At 37.6% G+C, this 19844-nt stretch overlaps 1 protein-coding gene across 2 annotated transcripts in view; it reads right to left on the bottom strand.

Annotated features, from left to right (window-relative positions):
- CHP1 (calcineurin like EF-hand protein 1) overlaps positions 1 to 19844 on the bottom strand; it is a 40522-nt gene that overhangs the window by 11142 nt on the left and 9536 nt on the right. For both annotated transcript variants that reach the window (XM_079129031.1, XM_079129030.1), the window contains 3 exons: positions 18226 to 18298; positions 8725 to 8805; positions 4041 to 4168 (listed from right to left, as the gene is read on the bottom strand). In XM_079129031.1, coding sequence (XP_078985157.1) covers positions 4041 to 4168; positions 8725 to 8805; positions 18226 to 18298 — 282 coding nt within the window. The remainder of the gene's footprint in view (positions 1 to 4040; positions 4169 to 8724; positions 8806 to 18225; positions 18299 to 19844) is intronic.

The raw sequence follows: 19844 nt of genomic DNA, 5'->3' as shown, positions 1-19844 counted from the left end.
TTAAATCCCTAGTCCCCTGCACCCAAAAACCCCAACACTATATAGTTGGGGTAAATTAATGGTTGCCAGGGATTAAGAATTGAGGATAGAAGAGGGAGAGTGGAGGTATGGCTATAAGGGAGTTCAAGTGAGTCTTGTAGTGTAATGTCCTAAATGTAGAGGTGGTTATATGAAGCTATAAGGGTGATAAAACAGCATACAACTTCTCTTCTTCTCTCTTTCATTCATACACACATACTTCCTTGGTCTAATGTGAATAAGCTCTGAGGATTGTATCAATGTTAATTTCCCAGTTTTCCTGTTATATAATAGTTAAGTAAGATGTTACCTCTAAGGTAACCTGGGTGAACGATATATGGAATCTTCCTACACATATTTTTCAACTTCCTGTGAATCTAATGATTCCAAAATAAAAATTAAAAACCTACCAGGTATGGTGGCAAAAGCCTGAATGTTCTAGTTACTAAGGAAGCTGAGGCAGGAAGATCACTTGAGCTCAGGAGTTGGGAGGCTAGCATGGGTAGTACAAGACCTACGCCCCTCTCCAAAAAAAGGAAAAACAAAAGAGAAATCTGTTCATATGCTTCTCTTTGCATATTCCTTCTACGGGGTTTGTTGGTATAAAATAGATTTCAGGCCAGGTACAGTGGCACATGCTTGTAATCCCAGCAACATGGAGGCTCAAGCAGAAGGTCACCAAGTTTGAGGTAAGCCTCAGCAAGCGAGGCCCTAAGCAACTTACAGAGATCCTATCTCAAAATAAAAAATAAAAAGGCCTGGGGATGTAGTTTAGTGGCAAAGTACCCTCTGGATTAATCTTCAGTACCAAAAACATAAAAACAAAATAAAATCTATTTCGAGAAGGTATTTAATAAGGTCCACCTTGTTATTCTGTTGTATATAATGACACAATAGGTTGGAAAATCCAAAGACAACAATTTGTGTCACAAAAGAAAGAAGTAGCCAGTATTATGATATAGGGCTCTTTCAGCTGCTTCTTCTTGTTCTTTTCATTGTAACTTTTCACTGACGTTGTAATAACCAAATAGTTGATGTTTCTGGTTGAGTGGAAACTCACAGGTATAGTGAATATCATACTCAGGGAGCTGGAGGTTTGGCTTAGCGGTAGAGCACTTCCCTAGGTGTGTGAGGCCCTGGAGTCAACCTTCAACACCAGAAGAAAATGAATGAATGAATGAATGAATGAATGAATAAATAAATGAAGGAATAAATAAATGAATGAATATATACATACATAAACAAATACGTATACTCAGAACCAAAAAGGATTTTGACAAGTCAGAAATGTTTGGACTAAATCTAACAAAATGAATGAGGGATAAACTGAAGTACTGCACTTGGGTCCAGCAACACATAAAAACAAGATTTAGAGGCAAATCTAAAATGATGCTACCACACATGGTGCCTGTCTGCCTTGTAGCACCCCTACCCTCACCCCAAAGCAACAAAGTATCAGGTTATGGCAACAGTTACACAACACTTAGAATAAGAATAGTTGTAATCCAACTGTGCGCCCATGAGAACAAATCTTGGGAATGATATTTTATTTTGATCCCAGAGATAATGCTAGAGCATATTTATAAGAAAGCAACTAGAAGTTTCAAGGCACAATTATTTTGCTGTGGTCATAAATATAAAATTTGTCATCTCAACCACTTTTAAGTTTATAGGTCAGTAATATTATGTATATTCACATTATTGTGAAACCAATTTTCAGAACTTTTTCAACTTGCAAATTTGAAACTATCCAAAAAACTAACCTTTACCCCATAAGGAAGATATTAAAAGAACTGGCATAAAGCCTGAAGAAAGAAATACTGGGTTTAGAGATTTATTTTCAATTACATGTTTATCATGTAGAAAATTTATGCAGAGAGACATTTCAGTTCAAAAAAAAAAAAAAAAAAGGAAATTGTTTTGTTTGAGATCAGGCTTGCTATGTTGCTGGTCTAGTCTAAAATGGTAGAGTTCAAACTGCAGGGCTCAAATGATACTCCTACCTTAGCCTCCGTGGCAGCTGTGATTATAGGCACCTATGCCTTACTGAAAGGAAGAATTTTTATTGTTGTTTTTTGGTACTGGAGATTGAACCCAAGGGTTTTTTTTTTTTTTTTTTTTTTTTTTTTTTAATTTTTTTTAGATGTTGATAGACCTTTATTTTATTCATTTATTTATATGTGGTGCTGAGACTCGAACCCAGTGCCTCACACATGCCAGGCAAGTGCTCCAACATTGAGCCACAACCCCAGCCCCCCAAGGGTGTTTTACCCACTCACTGAACTACATCCCTAGTCCTTTTTATTTCTTAATTTTGAGACAGGGTCTTGCTAAGTTGCTTAGAGCCTTGCAAAATTGCTGAGTCTGGCCTGGAATTTGCCATCCTCCTGCCTTGGTCTGATGAATAACTGGGATTATATGCATGCACCATTGTGCTAGTCAAAGGAAGAATTTTTTCATTTTTTGGTACCAGAGATTGAATCTACGAGTGCTTAACTACTGAGCCACATCCCCAGCCCTTTTTTTTTTTTTTTTTTAATTTTTTATTTGGAAACAGGGTCGCCCCCAAGTTGCTTACGGCATTGCTAAATTGCTGAGACTAGCTTTGAACTTGGAATCCTTTTGTCTCAGTCTCCCATGCCACTGGGATTACAGGCATGCACCATAGCTCCTGGAACCCAAGGAAGAATTTTTAAAAAGGGATGCTTATGTATGGTTACAGTGTCTATAGGAAAAGGAGTAATTCCTTATTTAAGAACAGAAGGGTTCTTGTAGATCATTTCTTCTTGCTTGTGTGTGTGTGTGTGTGAATGGTGCTGTATCACAGGCAAGTGTTCCACCACTGAGTGCATTCCCAGCCTGAGAATATTGCTTAACCCAGGATCCACAGAAAAGTAGTATGTGAATATGCAAGGAAAAATAGCCTACCTTTTCCTTACAGCTTCTATTAAAATTGGTATTTCCTTCTATTTATTCTATAGCTGACTTTTTTAATTATTCATCAACTCCTGATCTGTAACATTATAAGAAAATATCTGTTGGGTGTGATGGCACAGGCCTGCAATTCCAGCAGCTCAGGAGGCTAAGGCAGGAGGATTGCAAATTTAAACTAAATTTTAAGTCTCATGTGCCATTTTCAAATGCATATAAATTTGACATTATAGTTATAATTTACATATATTTGTTGTCTTTGTCAGAGAAGCTTGAGCTCAATCAGTTTCAAACAATTTCAATTTTAACTTCTGTTGAAAGAAATGAGAAATTCAACTTCAACTTCTTGGAGAAGTGTTGCAAGGGATTGAGCAATATAACATGAACCAATAAGGGCAGAATGGAAATCTGTTTAGTACCCAAAGAAAGGAGGCAAGAAGCAAGGGGACAAAAATTAAATCTTGCACTAACCCAGCTGTCTACTCCTTAAGTCACATCCAGTATTTATCAAATTCTCAGATGCATGGAGGACTGTCATTATTCCCCACAGGTAGAGCATGGCTCACAACTGTCAGTCTAGGATTTACTCCAGTGCCTGGCACACAGTAGACACTCAATGAATTATATAATAATAATAACAGCAGATGGACTGGGGATACACCTCAGTGGTAGGCTGCCTGCTCAGCATGTGGGAAACCCTGGGATTGATCCCAGTACCACACACAAACACAAATAATAACAGCAACAACAGCAGGTAACACTTATTGACTACTTAGCATACATAAAGCACTATTTGAAGTACTTGACATATATTAACTCACTTAATCTTTACAACAAATCCATATAGAATCCCTTGACATCACACTTTACAGAAGAGGAAACAGGCCCAAAGATCCTAAGTAATATGCCAAAGACCTCCAAGGCCAAAAGGAGGTATAGCTGGCACTCAAACATAGCCAGTTTAGCTCCACAGTCCAAGCATTTAAAACACTTTGCTCTTGTAAATGTTATTCAATGAATGAACAAGTAAATACATGATTTGTAAGAAATGCAAAGCAAATATTTTAAGTCAGATGAGTCTAGTTCCTTACAGTGCAGTTTGTTGCTTCGGCTATTGAGTGGTTCTGGTCCATTCACATCTTTGCTCTTTTCATTGTCCTCAATGGGTCGGAAATGAGCCAAAGTTCTCATGAATCCACGGAAGTTTACCTGGTCTTCTCTGATTGGGAAATAAAAAAATAGAACCTCATGTCAATCAAGGTTGGGTTTTGCTTTTGTTTTTTTGAGGGCTTCACACACGTTACATAAGCGCTCTACCACTGGGCTACATTCCTGGCCCCAGGGTGATCATTTCTTATGAACTCAATATATGGGCAACACCTTTAGTTACAGTACACTGAAAGTTAATTTACCAAGATATCTTTCCATATATATTGTACTTTACGTTTTATGGCTTAAAAAAATCTCCATTTAAGCCTCACACCAACCTTAAGAGGAAGATGTTATTCCCACTTATAAATGACCTAACTCGACTTGAGAGGTAACGGGACATAGCTAGTCAGAATGAGCATTTGAATTTACTTGTATCAGTTTTCCAGAAAGAAAAAAGATTAAGAGTAGTTCCAGGGCTATATAATTAGGAAAACCAGGACTTGAACTCACTGCTTTGAACTCTGGAGCAAGCAGCAAATTAGCATCCCAGTTCAATGACTCAACAGCTTTCATGTCTCCCCAGGGACATTTTAAAGTTAAAGCATATTATGGAAAAGTACTTTCAAAATAAAGTTGATTTAGCTATAAAAGCAATTAAATATATTTTTTAAAATTTTAGAAAATGAAAAGTAGAAAGAAATGTCACTCATTGGTCTAACAATTGATGATTCTATTTTCTTTCTTTCTCTCTCTCTCTCCCCCCTTTTTCTCCTTCCCTAATCTTCCCTCCATCCCTCCCTTCCTTTTCTTCCTCAGTGCCTGCAATGGAACCCAGGACCTCACATGCCAAGCACATGCTCTATCACTGAGCTACATTCCTAGTCTAGATATGAATATATTTTCTTTTAACTTTTCTATATTTTCTGCATAACTGTGAGCCTACCATATATGTAATTTTTGTGTATTTTTAAAAAATATTTTAGCATTTCTCCAATCAATATAAATACTTTGAAACATTTTTAAATGCCTGAATAATAATTGTGTGTACTTTAAACCGCAGGTGGTCCATTTCCTGAAGCTACCTTGAAAAAAAATCTCAGTCTTGGTGTACCCCTCTGAATAGATGAAGTACAGAAGTACATAAAGTCTCTTATGTGCCAGATAGAGACAGTTTGAAGATCTTATTTTTATTTTTTTAGTACCAAAGGTTGAACCCAGGGGCACTTAACCATTGAGCCACATCCCCCGTCCCTTTTTTTGTATTTTATTTAAAGACAGGGTCTCACTAAGTTGCTGAGGCTGGCTCTGAACCCATGATTCTCCTGGCTAAGCCTCCTGAGTGGCTGAGATTACAGGCAAGCGCCAATGTGCCAGGCCAGCTCAGAGACCTTCTAACATAGAGTTCAAAGGCTAGCTCCAGAGCCCATTGTACTTGAAAGAATGACCTTTAGTTCTTAATGGTAGCTATACTGCTAATAGAATAGTAACTGGTCAAAAATGTGAGCAAAATCTGAGGAATAAAGCAATAAGGAACAGGATTCGAGTCATGCCAGAACAAACTGGCTAATGAGTACATATATTCCTAGCATTGTCTCTAACAGGAAACTACGTACCAATGGTCTACTATCAAATCTCAGTCTTAAAAATCATAATAAAAAAAGGGAAAACTCTATCTTCATAAGACTACAGAAGAAATAAAAGCCCAGAAGCCAAATATCTACTTCTAATAAAGTAAGAAGCAACAGGGCATGGTAGTGCATGCCTATAATCCCAGAGGCTCAGGGGGCTAAGATAGGAGGATCACAATTCAAAGCTACCCTCAACAATTTAGTAAGGCCCTAGTGAGATCCTGTCTCTAAATAAAATATAAAAAAGGGGTGGGGATATGGCTCAGTGGTTAAGTGCCTCTGAGTTCAATCTTTGGTTAAAAAAAAAAAAAAAAAAAAAAAAAGAAGGCAAGAAGAAGGTGCAGCCTGCCAAGAGCCTCAACCATGACATGTAGGCATAGAGTAAATTGCTTGCTCATCTGCACCCTGACTAGATTCCTTAGCAGTACACTGGTAAAGATCACAATAGGTAATAACCACAGTCTGAGAAAATGTGGTTTAGCCTTACAAAACAGCCTCTCATAAGTTGTTTCTTCAAGTAATCAATGTTGACTAAAGGAAAAAGGGTTTTCTAGGGAAAAGCTGGCAAAAGTGACTCTACTGGTTTTGGTTTTCATCGCAAAAGGTTTGGGTATAGGGCTGGGAATGTAGCTTAGCAATAGAGTGCTTGTCTAACCTACACGAGGCCCTGGGTTCAATCCCCACTATGCGCACACACACAAACACACACACACACACACTGAAAAGGGTGGGGTACAAAGCATATCTGTGAACATTACCTTTGAACAGGATTCAATGCTCTATCAGCATTAAAAGAGGAAGTAGATAAATGGAAGAATTTAGCATAAAAACCACCTGGAGTAAACAGGGCAATTCAGGGAGAAAGAAAAAAAAACTGAGGGAGGGTATGAGATTGTTCAAGTTTAACATGAGTAAGAGAGCAGATTTCAGTCCGATTCAATTTCTGACTACAACAGAGCCGGCAATCTCACTCTGTCACACCAATTTTCTAAGTGACCAACACACACTCTCATTTAGCAAATTCTTTTAGTCTCGATTGAGAGCTCTAAAATTTCCTCTCCAGCATTTTATCTGATAGTTTTCCCACTGACAGTCTCATTATTAAGAACTGGCACTGTACAGCATTTTGAAGACCTTTGGGTCATATGGACAATTCACATGGAACCAAGAAAACACTGTTTAGGAGATAACTTAAAACAAGTTTTATGATACACTTTAGTCATGAAAAGTTCTTAACTAAATCAATAAATATTTACTCAGCACCCCGAAGGCAGTGTATTAAGTAGCAAAGAACATCGAAAGTCTGGTTCTACGTTAGACAAACCTAAATTAAGGAGCAATCTACTTGAAAAAGTGTGTGTGATGGGGGGGAACTGTATCCTTAACAAATACCACAAGAGAAAAATAAAGGCTGTGGGAATATTCCAGATTAAAGGGGGGGTAAAGAGACACCACAAGTGATCTGGACTAGATACTGAAATGGAGGGAGGAAAGTTATAGAAAGATTACTGGATGAATTGACAAAATTGAAGTATGAATAATAGGTAAGAATAAAATAGACAATAAATAAATGAACTGAGTAATAGATTAAAGTACTGTATCAATGTTAAGTTTATAGAAATGGATAACTACTATGAATATGTAAAATATCCCTATTAACAAACATATACTGAAACATTTAGAGTTTAAGGCCATGACTACGCAACTTACCTCAAATGATGTAGAAATACAATTACATGAACACACAAATTATATAAGAACTTATGTATATAAATATGTGTAAACATGTGTATGTGCATGTGTGTGTGTATGTATATGCATAGAGAGAAAGGGAAAAAGAGGGAGAAGGAGAGAGGGAAAAAGTGTGTGTGTGGGAAAAGAACCTGGTAAAAGTTGAAGAAACAGAAAGAAGCAGAGGAAGGCAAGAGAGAACAGATGCAAGAGTCACACTACCCAAAAGTATAGCCACTAGTCACATGTGGCTCTGAGCACTTAAATCATGGTTAATTTGACTTGTTATATGTCATACGTAAATAACACATTGGATTTAGCTGTAGGTGGACACAAGACCTTTATTTTTAATTTTTTGTGGTGCTGAGGATTAAACCCAAGGCCCTGCATGTGCTAAGTGCTCTACCACTGAGCCATAACATGAGCTCCTGGATTTCAATTTTTAATATTAAAAATGTATAATATTTCAGTAATTTTTAATACTGATTACATACTGAATATAATAATATTTTGGGTATGCTCATTAAGCTAAATCGAATACATATTGTCAAAGTTATTTATTCTTCCTCTTTAAATGTGGCTACAAGGAAAAATGTAATTACATATGAGCCTTAAATTGTACTTTTGTAGATTAGTTTTGAGAGAAAGAGCACACAAATGAGGACAAATATTAATAATAAGTTAATATATGCATGTGGGTCAAAGATATGCAGGAATTGTTTGCAGTACTTTAATTTTTTGCAACTTTTCTGTAAATTTGAAATTATTTCCAAATAAAATATTTTAAAGTCTAGTTTTATAATAGTAATAAACAGAGATTAATATAAGAATTTGATTGATTGTTTTCTGGTGCTAGGGATTGAACCCAAGACCTAATGTATGACAGGTAAGTACTCTACTCCTGAGTCACATTCCCAGTTTGTAATCTAAGAATTTTGAAAAAACAGTCTGATACACATGTTTAAGTTTAAAAGAGGGAGGAGACAGGACTGGGGATGTGGCTCAGTAAAAGAGTATTTGCATGGCATTTGTGTGGCCCTGAGTTAAATTCTCAGCACCACCAAATTACCAAAAAAAAAAAAAAAAAAAAAAAAAAAAAAGAGCAAGTAGGATAGAACAGAATAGATAATTTAGATATGATAAAAATTAGGAATACCCAACATAATCAGGGGATTATGTCTGAGATAACCCAAGTAATAATACCATTATTCCAACTTAGTAATTAATTTAGTTTGAGACAGCCACAACAGTTGCCCCAACTCACCCCTCTGGAAAGAAGGCATTAATGATCCGGTCCCCCAGTGGGTTGATGGCAAGTTCTGGAATCCTCTGGAAATCTTCCCGGCTGCCAAAAGAATCACCTTGGGTTAGAGATTACTGGTCCTTAGAATGAACTCCTTTCTTCTGAAACAGGGCACAATCTAATAAGAATATTACCTCTTGGAATTTACTTTTGTGGCAAATTATACCAAATAACTGCAAAGAATAGCATTTTAATAGTTGCCAAGTATTTCTTGCATCAACTAGGGGTGAAAGAAGCCAGATTTGACTATGCCACATTCCAGTGAATTCAGCACACAGGTTACGTCAACAAACCATCTGACAAGGAAACACTAAGCTGTTCCTTAGTAAATGATTCCTTGAACACTGCCATTTTGTACTTAGAACTTAAATGTGGGGGCAAAACTTTTGAGGAGCTTCCATATCCTGGTTAAGATCTCAAGCATTGGGCTGGGGTTGTGGCTCAGTGGTGGAGAGCTTGTCTAGCACGTGTGAAACACTGGGTTTGATCCTCAGCACCACATTAAAAAATAAACAAATAAGAGTATTGTGTCCATTTATAATGAATATTTAAAAGAAAAAAGCACCTACTAAATACAAGGAATTCTTAGGTGATATTTACATTCAAGAAAAGAATGCCAGGCACAGTGGTGCACACCTGTAATCCCAGCAGCTCGGGAGGCTGAGGCAGGAGGATCTCCAAGTTCCAAGTCAGCCTCAGCAAAAGCAAGGTGCTAAGCAACTCAGTGAGACTCTGTCTCTCAATAAAATAAAAATAGGGTTGGGGGTGTGGCTCAATGGTTGAGTGCCCTGAGTTCAATCCGGGGTACAAAGAAAAGAATGTGACAACCAAATGATTTCCATTATTTCTAGATTTTCCTCCATTTCCTTTTATAAACTAGAGCTAAAGAAGTAACCACTGAACATGACAAGAGCAGTCATCCTCATGTAACTGGGAAGTTGTGTTCAGTGAATATTCGTAGTTATCATTCACCACACATACATCCTGTACTGCTCTAACTTTGTTTACATACAATATCTTATTTCTTTATGACAATGCTTTATTTATACCCTTTTAAAGCTGAAGAAACTGAATCGGTTGAGATAAAGTAATTTTCCCTTCACACAACTGATTAAGTGGCACAAATGTGATTTGAATCCAACTCTGTAAGTCAAAGTATATACTTAAAAAAAAAAAAATGTCCTTTCCTTTCCCATGTTAAACTTTTTTGTGTGGGGATTAACAGGGATTGGACCCAGGGGTGCTTAACCACTGAGCAACACCCCCAGCCCTTTTTAGTTTTTGTTTTGAGACAGGGTCTCATTAAGTTGCTGAGGTTAGCCTTTGAACTTATGATTCTCCTGCCTCAGCCTCCCACGTTGCTGAGATTAGTCATGAGCTACCATGCCTGGCTCCCACGTTGAACTTTTTAAAAGAAAGTTGCTCTCTCAAAAAATGTTCAACCATTTTTTAAGACTATATAGGGGCTGGGGCTATAGCTCAGTTGGTAGAGTGGTAGAGTGCTTGCCTTGCAAGCACAAAGCCCTGGGTTCAATCCCCACCCCCCCAAAAAAAGACTATATAACTTTTTTTTTTTTTTTGTGAGATGGAGTCTTACTGTGTTACCCAGGTTGCCTTCAAACATGGACTCAAGCAATGATCTTGTCTCAGTCTCCAAACACCCATGATTACAGATGTATGCCACCACAACCAGCTCGAGCTTTCAATAGTTACTTTTAAAAACCTTCTGTAGATGATATCCTGTGCCAAGAACTCAAAGTTGTATAAAATATATTTGTGCTGCACTCTACAAGAATATCAATGACATGAAGGACAAAGAAAGGCACAGGGGCTGAGGTACATGCTCAGAGGCACAGCATATACTTCACATGCATGAGGCCCAAGGTTCAAGTACCAGCACCACAGAAACAAACAAAAAGAGAGATTGTTCCAGATCAAAGGAGACTAAAGAAACTAAACTCAACACATGAGTTGAGAAAAAAATTTCTATAACAGACATTATTAGAAGATAGATAAAAATGACACATGAATCATAAGAATATGGACATACTGAATATAGAATATTACATACTAATACTGTATCAAAATGCTGACTTTCTTGATTTTGATCTGAGAATGTCCCTGTTATACAGAAGTTCTTTATACTGTTCTTGTACAAATGAATACCAATATTCTCTAAGTTTGAAACAATTTCCAGATAAAAAGTTATAAAAATATAAACTTCAATAAATCTGATTCCTACCTCTTAGAAATTTACTAATACAAGACAAACATATTGCTCTGTCTTCTTCAAACTAAATGCTAATGAAGACAGAACAGCATGAAATCCTCCTGTTTCATCTAGAAGTCTTCACACTCTGTTCCTTTTATGGCTTAACATTTACATGATTCTTAACAACTAGCTCATCTTTACTACCTCTGGTGACAAGTAGAAACTGACCTACTGGACTAAGCACAAAGCCCTAGAACAATAACTCTGGAATTTAATCTTCCATGATCATGTAGAGCAATCACTTTTGTACCAATGAATGTAACAAAAATGTCATTCATAACAGAATTTCTTAAGATGATAAAAGATAGCATGTGTAAGGCACTGGGTTTGATAACCATTACTGGAAAAAAAAAAAAAAAAGATAATTACAGAAGTCCTGATTATTTAACCCAACAAATATATACCTAGCTTTTATTACATAATTTCTCATGAAATACAAAGTCTACATTATCACTAAAATGTAGCTCTTGTTTGAGGTTAAAAAACAATATTCCCTGACAGGTGCAGTAGTGCACACCTGTAATCCCAGTGGCTTGTGAGGCTAGGTAGGAGGAGGATCAAGTTCAAAGCCAGCCTCAGCAACTTAGCGAGGCCCTAGCAACTCAGTGAGACCCTGTCTCTAAATAAAATACAAAATAGGGCTGGGGATGTGGCTCAGTGGTCAAGTGCCCCTGAGTTCAATCTCCGGTACCCCTCCCCCAAAAAATTCCTTTTAAATTAAGACTAAGGCTGATTTGAATTAAATGGTCACATACTTAAATTTAATGTCTAATAAGCATAAGTAATTTTAGCTGAGAAAAGACACAGTGTAAACACCAGGTCTAGTATCAATTTGCAGGTGTACAACCTAACCTGAAACCCCCAGTCTCAATGGTGGGATCTAGATTTGGGCTTTCCAATAGTAACAAGGACCTAAACCCTATCCTTTGATACTATCTAGTTCTAGTCTTAGTATTTTGTTTTTATATACAATGTGGTTCCAGTCACCAGACTGAAGGGAATTTTATTTAAAACATCGAAATTGGGCTGGGGTTGTGGCTTAGGGGCAGAGCGCTTGCCTAGCATGTGTGAAGCACTGGGTTTGATCCTTAATACCGTATTAAAAAAAAGAAAGGTATTGTGTCCACCCACAACTAAAATATATATTTAAAATAAAATAAGACATCAAAATTAAAATAGGAGTGTATAAAAAAGTTATTCAACTGTTAAACAATACACAATTGTATAGAACATCTAAAATAGAGATTGGGCAGTTTTTAAAAAAAGTTAATTTCTTGAATTGGCCGAGGAATACAAACCCAATAGAGAAAAAATAAATACTCCAAAGTGATCTACATGCATGTGTAAAATTCATTTGAAATGAACGTGAACTCATTAAAAAACACTATATTTAGCCTTATAGCATATCTTGGAAAACAAAGATTTTTTTGAGAAAAAGACATTGTAAATAAATGTTAGTAGGCAAGTCTACAAATGAAACCACATATTATGGCATTCTTTGTAGTCAACAACTTCCTAGGGAGCAATGGTTTTCCAGACATTCAAAGGCACAGAGATGCTCTGAAAGGTCAATTTGAGAGAGACTGTGAATAAATAATAAACAGAAGTGCTATACCTTTGCACCAATTTCTTTCACTGTGTAAGTTCCTTCTCCCTTCTCCTACTTTTTCTCTCCTTTTTTTCTTTTTGTTGTTGCTGTTTTTTGTTTCTTTCTTCTGTGCTGGCATCAAACCACGGCCTGGCACACATTAGGCAAGTGCTCTACAACTAAGCTACATCCCTAGTCCTAGTAAAATTCCTTCTCTTTACACACATATTTGATCTCACAGAAATCTATTTATATTTCAAGTACCCAGAGGTTGGTGATTTACATGAATTTTACATTAAGGAGATTAAAATCTGTTAATTTAACATTTAATTAAACACACATTCATTTAAGAAAACAGTTGGGCATGGTGGCACACACCTATAATCACAGCTACTCAGGAGGCTGAGGCAGGAAGATCTCAGGTTCAAGGCCAGCCTGAGGAATTTAAGTAAGACCCTGCCTCAAAATAAAATAAAATCGGCTGACGATGTAGCTTAGTGATGGAGCACATGCCTAGCATGCACGAGGCCCTGGGTTCAATCACCAGCACTACAAAATTGAGGAGGGAGAAAGGAAGGGAAAAGGAAGGTATTAGGGAATGAGATTGATCAAATTATGTTATATGCTTATACAGGTATGGCATAATGAGGGCTGGTTGTGGTTCAGTGGTAGAGCACTCACCTAGCACATGTGAGGAGGCACTGGGTTCAATCCTCAGTACCACATAAAAATAAGTAAATAAAATAAAGATATTGTATCCACCTGCAACTGAAAAATGTTGTTTTAAAAAGTATGGCATAATGAATCCCACTATTATGAATAATTACATCATACCAATGAAAAGGAGAAAAAACAAGTAGTATAACAGATTAATTATGTGGTACAAAATATTAACACTGAAATGACAATACTTTCTAAAGTATTTAATCAATATTTTAAATTAAACTGACAAGATCATTTTGTAATGATAGCAGAATTTTTTCCTACACAGTGCCAATAAATGTTGAAGCCAATCTTTGCTAAATTATCCAGTGTTTACTAATTTATTTTAGTGTTTCATGGTCAGACTGGCTTATCTGCAAGTCTGCATTCTGACTTTTGGTTGAGAGTGGTGGACACATACACATTCACCTTCTCTCATTCTTTAGAAATTCCTGAAACGTCAGTAAAAAGGTATAAATGGGAATATATCCATAGTATGAACAATCAGGGTAGGAAAAATGTACTAAGTAGCCAAGGAATTCTAACAAATTCTGTAATTCAGAAGGCAGATGTGTGGATATAATAGCAAGGAAGTTTGAGTAGAAAGGGTACAGCAGAGTTGAAAACAATTCTGCCCTGCAGAATCTCACTAAGGCATCACGCTCAGTTATCAAGTAAGGGAAGTAGTATTGAAAGTATTTAATTAAAGGATCTTTTAATGAATGGGCCCAGGAGGCCCAATGGCTGCAAAGAGCAGCCTCCCAAATGATACATGAAGCCTGCTGTTTGTACAGGTTGCCCAGGGGACCCTGGAGGCAGTACCTTCCAATGGATATTCATGTCTCTGATCTTTTGCTGTCCCCAGTTTAAGACAATTATGTGGAATGCCTCTAAAAAACCCAAGAATTGGTTGGCTCAGTGGTAGAATGCTTGCCTAGAATGCATAAGACAAGACCCTGGATCCTATCCCAGAACCACAGGGAGGAAGGGAGGAAGGGAGGGAAGGAGGGAGGGAAGAAGGGAGGAAGGAAGTAAAAAGGAGAAGGTAAGAAAACAAAAGCCCCAGATGGTGATCAGTATTCACATAAGCCTCAAAATGTTCATCTGCCCCAAGCTGCAGAACAAGGATTGAGAACCTACATAGAGTCAAGTTCAAGTTCCCTGGCCACCAGAAGATCCACATCTCAATGAAGTGAAATTTTACCATGTTTAATGTGGATGAATCTGAAGATACAGTGGGTAAGAAGAGGCTTATCCCAGATGACCAATATATATATCCCCAATCTTGATTCCCCAGACAAGTGGTGGGCCCTGTACTCAGGAGGGCTTCATTGTGCTCCCCCCTCCTTACTTACGTCCACTAATAAATCCTATTTCCATCTAAAAATTTGCGTAAAAAAATTGCGTATGTACCTAAAAATAAAAAAAGAGTTGGTTGCCAACAATTGCTAGTGCCCATTCCAGGCATATAAAACCAAAGCAATCATAGAAGTATTTCACTCAAATAATGGCATCTAAGTAAGATGTGTAAGATTATACCAACCTAAAAATATGGTTTGTGTAAAAAAAGAGCAAATCAATTTGGTAAATACTGTTTATAATATTCCCCCTTGGAAATTTCCAATTATGTGTGAATATATTTAAAGATGTGGTGAAATATTGCCATAAAGAAGCCTTTTAAACCTTGTTTACCAAATTTCTCACATATTTTTTAATACACTACCTATTGACAGACAAGGAATTTATTTTTCTATAAAACATACTTTAGGGGTGGGGTGGTAACTTAGTGGTAGAGTTCTTGCCAAGCATGTGTAAGGCACCGGGTTCAATTCTCAGCACCACATGTGAATAAACAAAAATAAAGGTCCATCAACAACTATGAAAAAAGATATATCTATATATGTGTGTGCATGTGTGTATATATATATGTGTGTGTATATATGTATATAAAAGAACATATTTTAGAATGAATCTAAAAACACTTTGAAGAAGCTCTATTGTAACCAAAGTCTTTTATAGATCCTACTTTATGTTCTGTTGGGAATAATCACTGCAAAGGAATGTGAAATGCCAAGAATCTACACTATAGCTTCTCACTCTGTAGAATTTGGCTTCAGGCCACAGATGTGAACACAATACCTTTATTTTATTTATTTCTATATGGTGCTGAGGATGGAACCCAGTGCCTCACACATTTAAGTCAAGCACTCTACCACTGGAGCTTCATCCTCAGCCCAAGTCATGGAGGTGGAAGAGAAAAGTTCAAAAAGTTGATCAAGTTCAAACTGGCAGTAAAGGCTGGAAAGAGCTGATTTGCTCTGTACGACCAAAGAATTTAGGGTTCACCAGCTAATTTCGACAGTTAGAGGGAGTAGGAGAGGAATTGACTAGAATCTGACCAAATGGTTAGAGGTTGAGATGCTCAGACGGTATGAAATCTCTGAGAGTGAGTGGGTTCAACAGAATGACTAACGTAAAATGTGCTAGTTACTTACTATTTGACATATTATGTGGTATAATGGGATAATTTCCTTTTTGTATTCAAGGAGGTTTAGTGTGTCTTCCATATTTAAATCTATACCATAATAATGATCAAAGAAAAGGTTTAAGACCTAGAGCTTGGTGAAGCTAAGTACAAAAAAATCAAATTCAGATGACTATGAAATCAAAAATTACCCCAACACTTTCTACCACTTCTTCTCTCACAGAGAATCTGTGTAAATTAGCACTGAGAACTGTGCTCAGCATCTTTATAAGTACTTAAAAAATACCTAACAAATGAGAAAGTGAGTCCACCAGTTTCCCACAGAGTACAAAATGGTGTTTTAGGGGTTGAAGAAATTTTTTTTTTTTTGGTACTGGGGATTGAACCCAGGGGTACTTTTCCACTGAACAACATCCCCAACCCTTTGTGTTTTTTATTTTTAGACTAAGGTCTCACTAAGTTGCTTAGGGCCTCACTAAATTGCCGATCCTGGCCTTGAACTTCTGATCCTCCTCCTGCCTCAGCCTCCTGAGTTGCAGAGATTCCAGATTCCAGGCGCACGCCACCAAGCCTGGCAGCTTGGAGGCTGGCTTTGAATTTGTAATCCTCCTGCTTCCGCTTTCTGAGTAGGTGGGACTACAGGTATGTGCTACCCGGGGAGGCTGCAGCAATTTTATTTTATTTTTTTATTTTTATTTTTTTGCAGTTTTGGGGATTAAACCCACCGTCTTGTGCTTGCAAGGCAAGCACTCTACCAACTGGGCTATTTCCCCAGCCAGCAAATCTTACCTAGACTTCAAGGCATACATGACACTAGCTAACATCTGGAATGTTTTCACCCTTTCTCATTTTACAAAAGTTTTTCCATTGTTTTCCCCAAAGCAGCAGAAATAATGAAAACATACATTTACAAATTGTCTATTTTCTACAAAGAAGAAAAAGTCTTGGAATTAACGTACATTCTCTATCTTTACTTAGTAGTTCAATCTGATTTACGAAGAAGATATAAATCCAAACTCAAAGGAATTATTAAAGTTGTTCCACTCCAACAACTTTCCATACTACCAAAATTGTATACATGAATGTCCTGGCTGGTGTCCTCAAAAGCATCAAGAATGCTAAAGGGTAAGCACCAGGTTCTTATTAGGTCATGCTCCAAAGTCGTCATCTAGTTTCTTTCTAACTGTGATGATGAAGCATTGGATACACTGTCAAACTTTAAATTATTAATGATCACAGAGCTGGGAAAATGTGAAACTTACAGGCAAGTTAAATAAGCGTGGAGTGATCAGCCCCAGATTTATTGATTTATTTATGTACTGAGGATTGAACCCAGGAGCACTTAACCACTGAGTCACATCCCCAGCCCTTTTTTGTATTTTATTTAGAGATAGGATCTTGCCAAGTTGGTTAGGGTCTCACTAAATTGCTGAGAATAACCTTGAATTTGCAATCCTCCTGCCTCAGCCTCCTGAGCCACTGGGATTACAGGCATGTACCACTGCACCTGGCTCAGCCCCAGATAAGATGTACAACTTAAAGACCCAGAAAAATGAGAGAATGATTTGCTCCTATCCCATTAGTTTGGTTTCACTGTACTGAGAGCCTAAGAGAGCATCATGGACCACGAAGAAGCAAGAAGAAAACACAAAGGAGAGAAAATTCTGCAGTTCTCTTCTTTTTAGAGGAGGAAAAGTTTATCTGGGGCTCAGAGTTTCAGAGGTCTCAGTTCATAGATGGCCCAATCTATTATCTGGCTCAAGGTGAGGAAAAACAACATGGTGGAAGGATATCGTGGAGGAAAGCAGCTCCAGATGTGGCACCAGAAAGCAGAGAGCCTGCAATTCTCTTTCTAAGAAGGAAATACATATATTCAAATAAAATGCCTCAATTGACAAAAAAAGAATAATAAAAGGGATATGCTAGCAAAGAACCCAATCTCTCTCTTTTCTTTTTGGTACTGAGAATTTAACCCAAGAGTACTTTATCACTGAGTTATATTACAAGTACTTTTATTTTTATTTTGAGACAAGGTCTCATTAAGTTGCTGAGGGCCTCGTTAATTACTGAGCTGACCTTGAACTTGTGAATTTCTTGTCTCAGCCTCCGGAAATACTGGGATTACAGGCATAAGGGCTGAAATCTTGAAAGTATATTCCTAAGACCAAATAATGGCCACCTAAACTAAGGGGAATTGAAATAAAGAAACACCTAGTGGTAAATTTACTGTCACTGTTCTGCTTATTTAATTCCCTCACGGATGACTGATGCTCAAAGACCTGTGATGAAATGCCTCTTTGCCTGAACATGCTGGATACCTATCATGTCTGCCCTTGGGATAAAGGCTATCTAGACACTGCAGAAGAGTTTCTGTTTTTTCTGTGAAGAAAATAAATAAAGATACTAGCTGCCTACCTGAGAGTTCCATTCTCTCCTTTGTCCAGGCTGGTGAACCGGCTGTAGAGACGAGTGATCTGACTGTGGGAAACTAAAGAGCACAAAATTAGTCCCATTGGGGAAGTAGGCACCCTTTCACACTGTACCCATAGCCCACCATCAAATGCTCTGTTGTGCGTGTAGGATGGGGAGATGTTGCAATGCTAAGCCATCTCTAAAATGTCAAAGCACAAAATCTAGTCAGGCCCAGTAGTACAGGCCTGTAATCCCAGGGACTCAAGAGGCTGAGGTAGGAGAATCCCAAATTCTAGGCCCATCTAGGCAACTTAAAGAGATCCTGTCTCAGTAAAAGTAAAAAAGGGCTGGGATGTAGCTCAATGGTAGAGGAATGCCCAGTACCCCACCACCACCAAAGAAAGTTTAAAAGCTAAAAAGTGGAAGAAGTTCAAAAATAAACTAAATCAAGAACAATCAAAATTGACTCTCAAGAATGATTAAAAACATGCTTAATTAAAAACATGTTATGGGCTAGAGATATAGCTCAGTTGGTAGAGTGCTTGCCTTGCATGCACAAGGCCCTGGGTTCAATCCCAGCACCACCAAAAAAAAAAAAAAAAAAAAAATGTAGGGGTTGGGAATGCAGTTTAGTTGTAGTGTGTGGTTAGCATGAGTAAGGCCCTGGTTTTGAACCTCAGCATCACACTCACATACAATGTGTCACACATTTGATGGTTAAGATTTAACATAATAAAGCCACGTTTAATTGAAAAGGAAATTGAGATTTTTCACATTTCAACACCCTGAGTTAGAAGCTATGAAAATGCACGCTTTGCTTTGATTAAAAACTCAAATCTATTAATCAGTTTGGTGTTTCAGGTTGGCACTGCTGAATTAAACTTGCACTGAATTAAAGATGGGGGCATATCAAACAGATTGTATTTTGAAAATCTGGTTTACTACTGCACTAAGCATTAGAGGCCTAATCTCTTCCTTCAGGACTGACCTATGGGTAAAAGAACATCACAGCTTGGGGTCAGCCTCTTCTGTGACTACATGAACTTCACTGAGTTCCCAGGAAAGGAACTTTTTCCTAGAAGAAAACTAGGCAATTTATAAAGTGGTCATGCTATCATCAGATGACATCTGCAAGAAAGTTATTTTGTCCCTTATTCTGAATTACCTCTGTAAACTCAAGTACAAGTTGACAATTAAAATTAGGTAATTACTGCAAGTACACAAAACTCTGAAAATGTAAACAAGCATTTCTGGGAAATAGTTTATTAGTCTCCTGGCAAATTAGAGGCACCAGCAGGGAGGGGGGAATGGAGTGATCACAGGAAAAAAGATCACAGCCAAAAAGGGTGTGCCGAGTTCGGACTTTGTCCTAGGCTGCACCTTCAGGGGCTTAAAGGGATGGATGAAGTAGTTCTAGTAGTTGTCTTCCTCCCCCAAGTCCTGCAACAAAACTTGATTTGCAGTATTAGGAACAATGGAACAAAGTAAACAGGGTAGGCAGGAGAAGCAGGAAGTGAGTGGTCTAGACCTGGGAGGAAAGGACATACTAGGGCCACTGTGACTTCTTCAAAATTAGGTGGCACCCTCAAAGAGGGACACTGCTCCGTGGTTAGCACTCTAAC

The sequence above is a fragment of the Sciurus vulgaris genome, assembly GCF_902686455.1.
Source record: "Sciurus vulgaris genome assembly, chromosome: 2".
Lineage (NCBI taxonomy): Eukaryota > Metazoa > Chordata > Mammalia > Rodentia > Sciuridae > Sciurus > Sciurus vulgaris.
The sequence above is the reverse complement of the archived record's forward strand: the minus strand, read 5'-3'. Positions and strand labels throughout refer to the sequence as shown.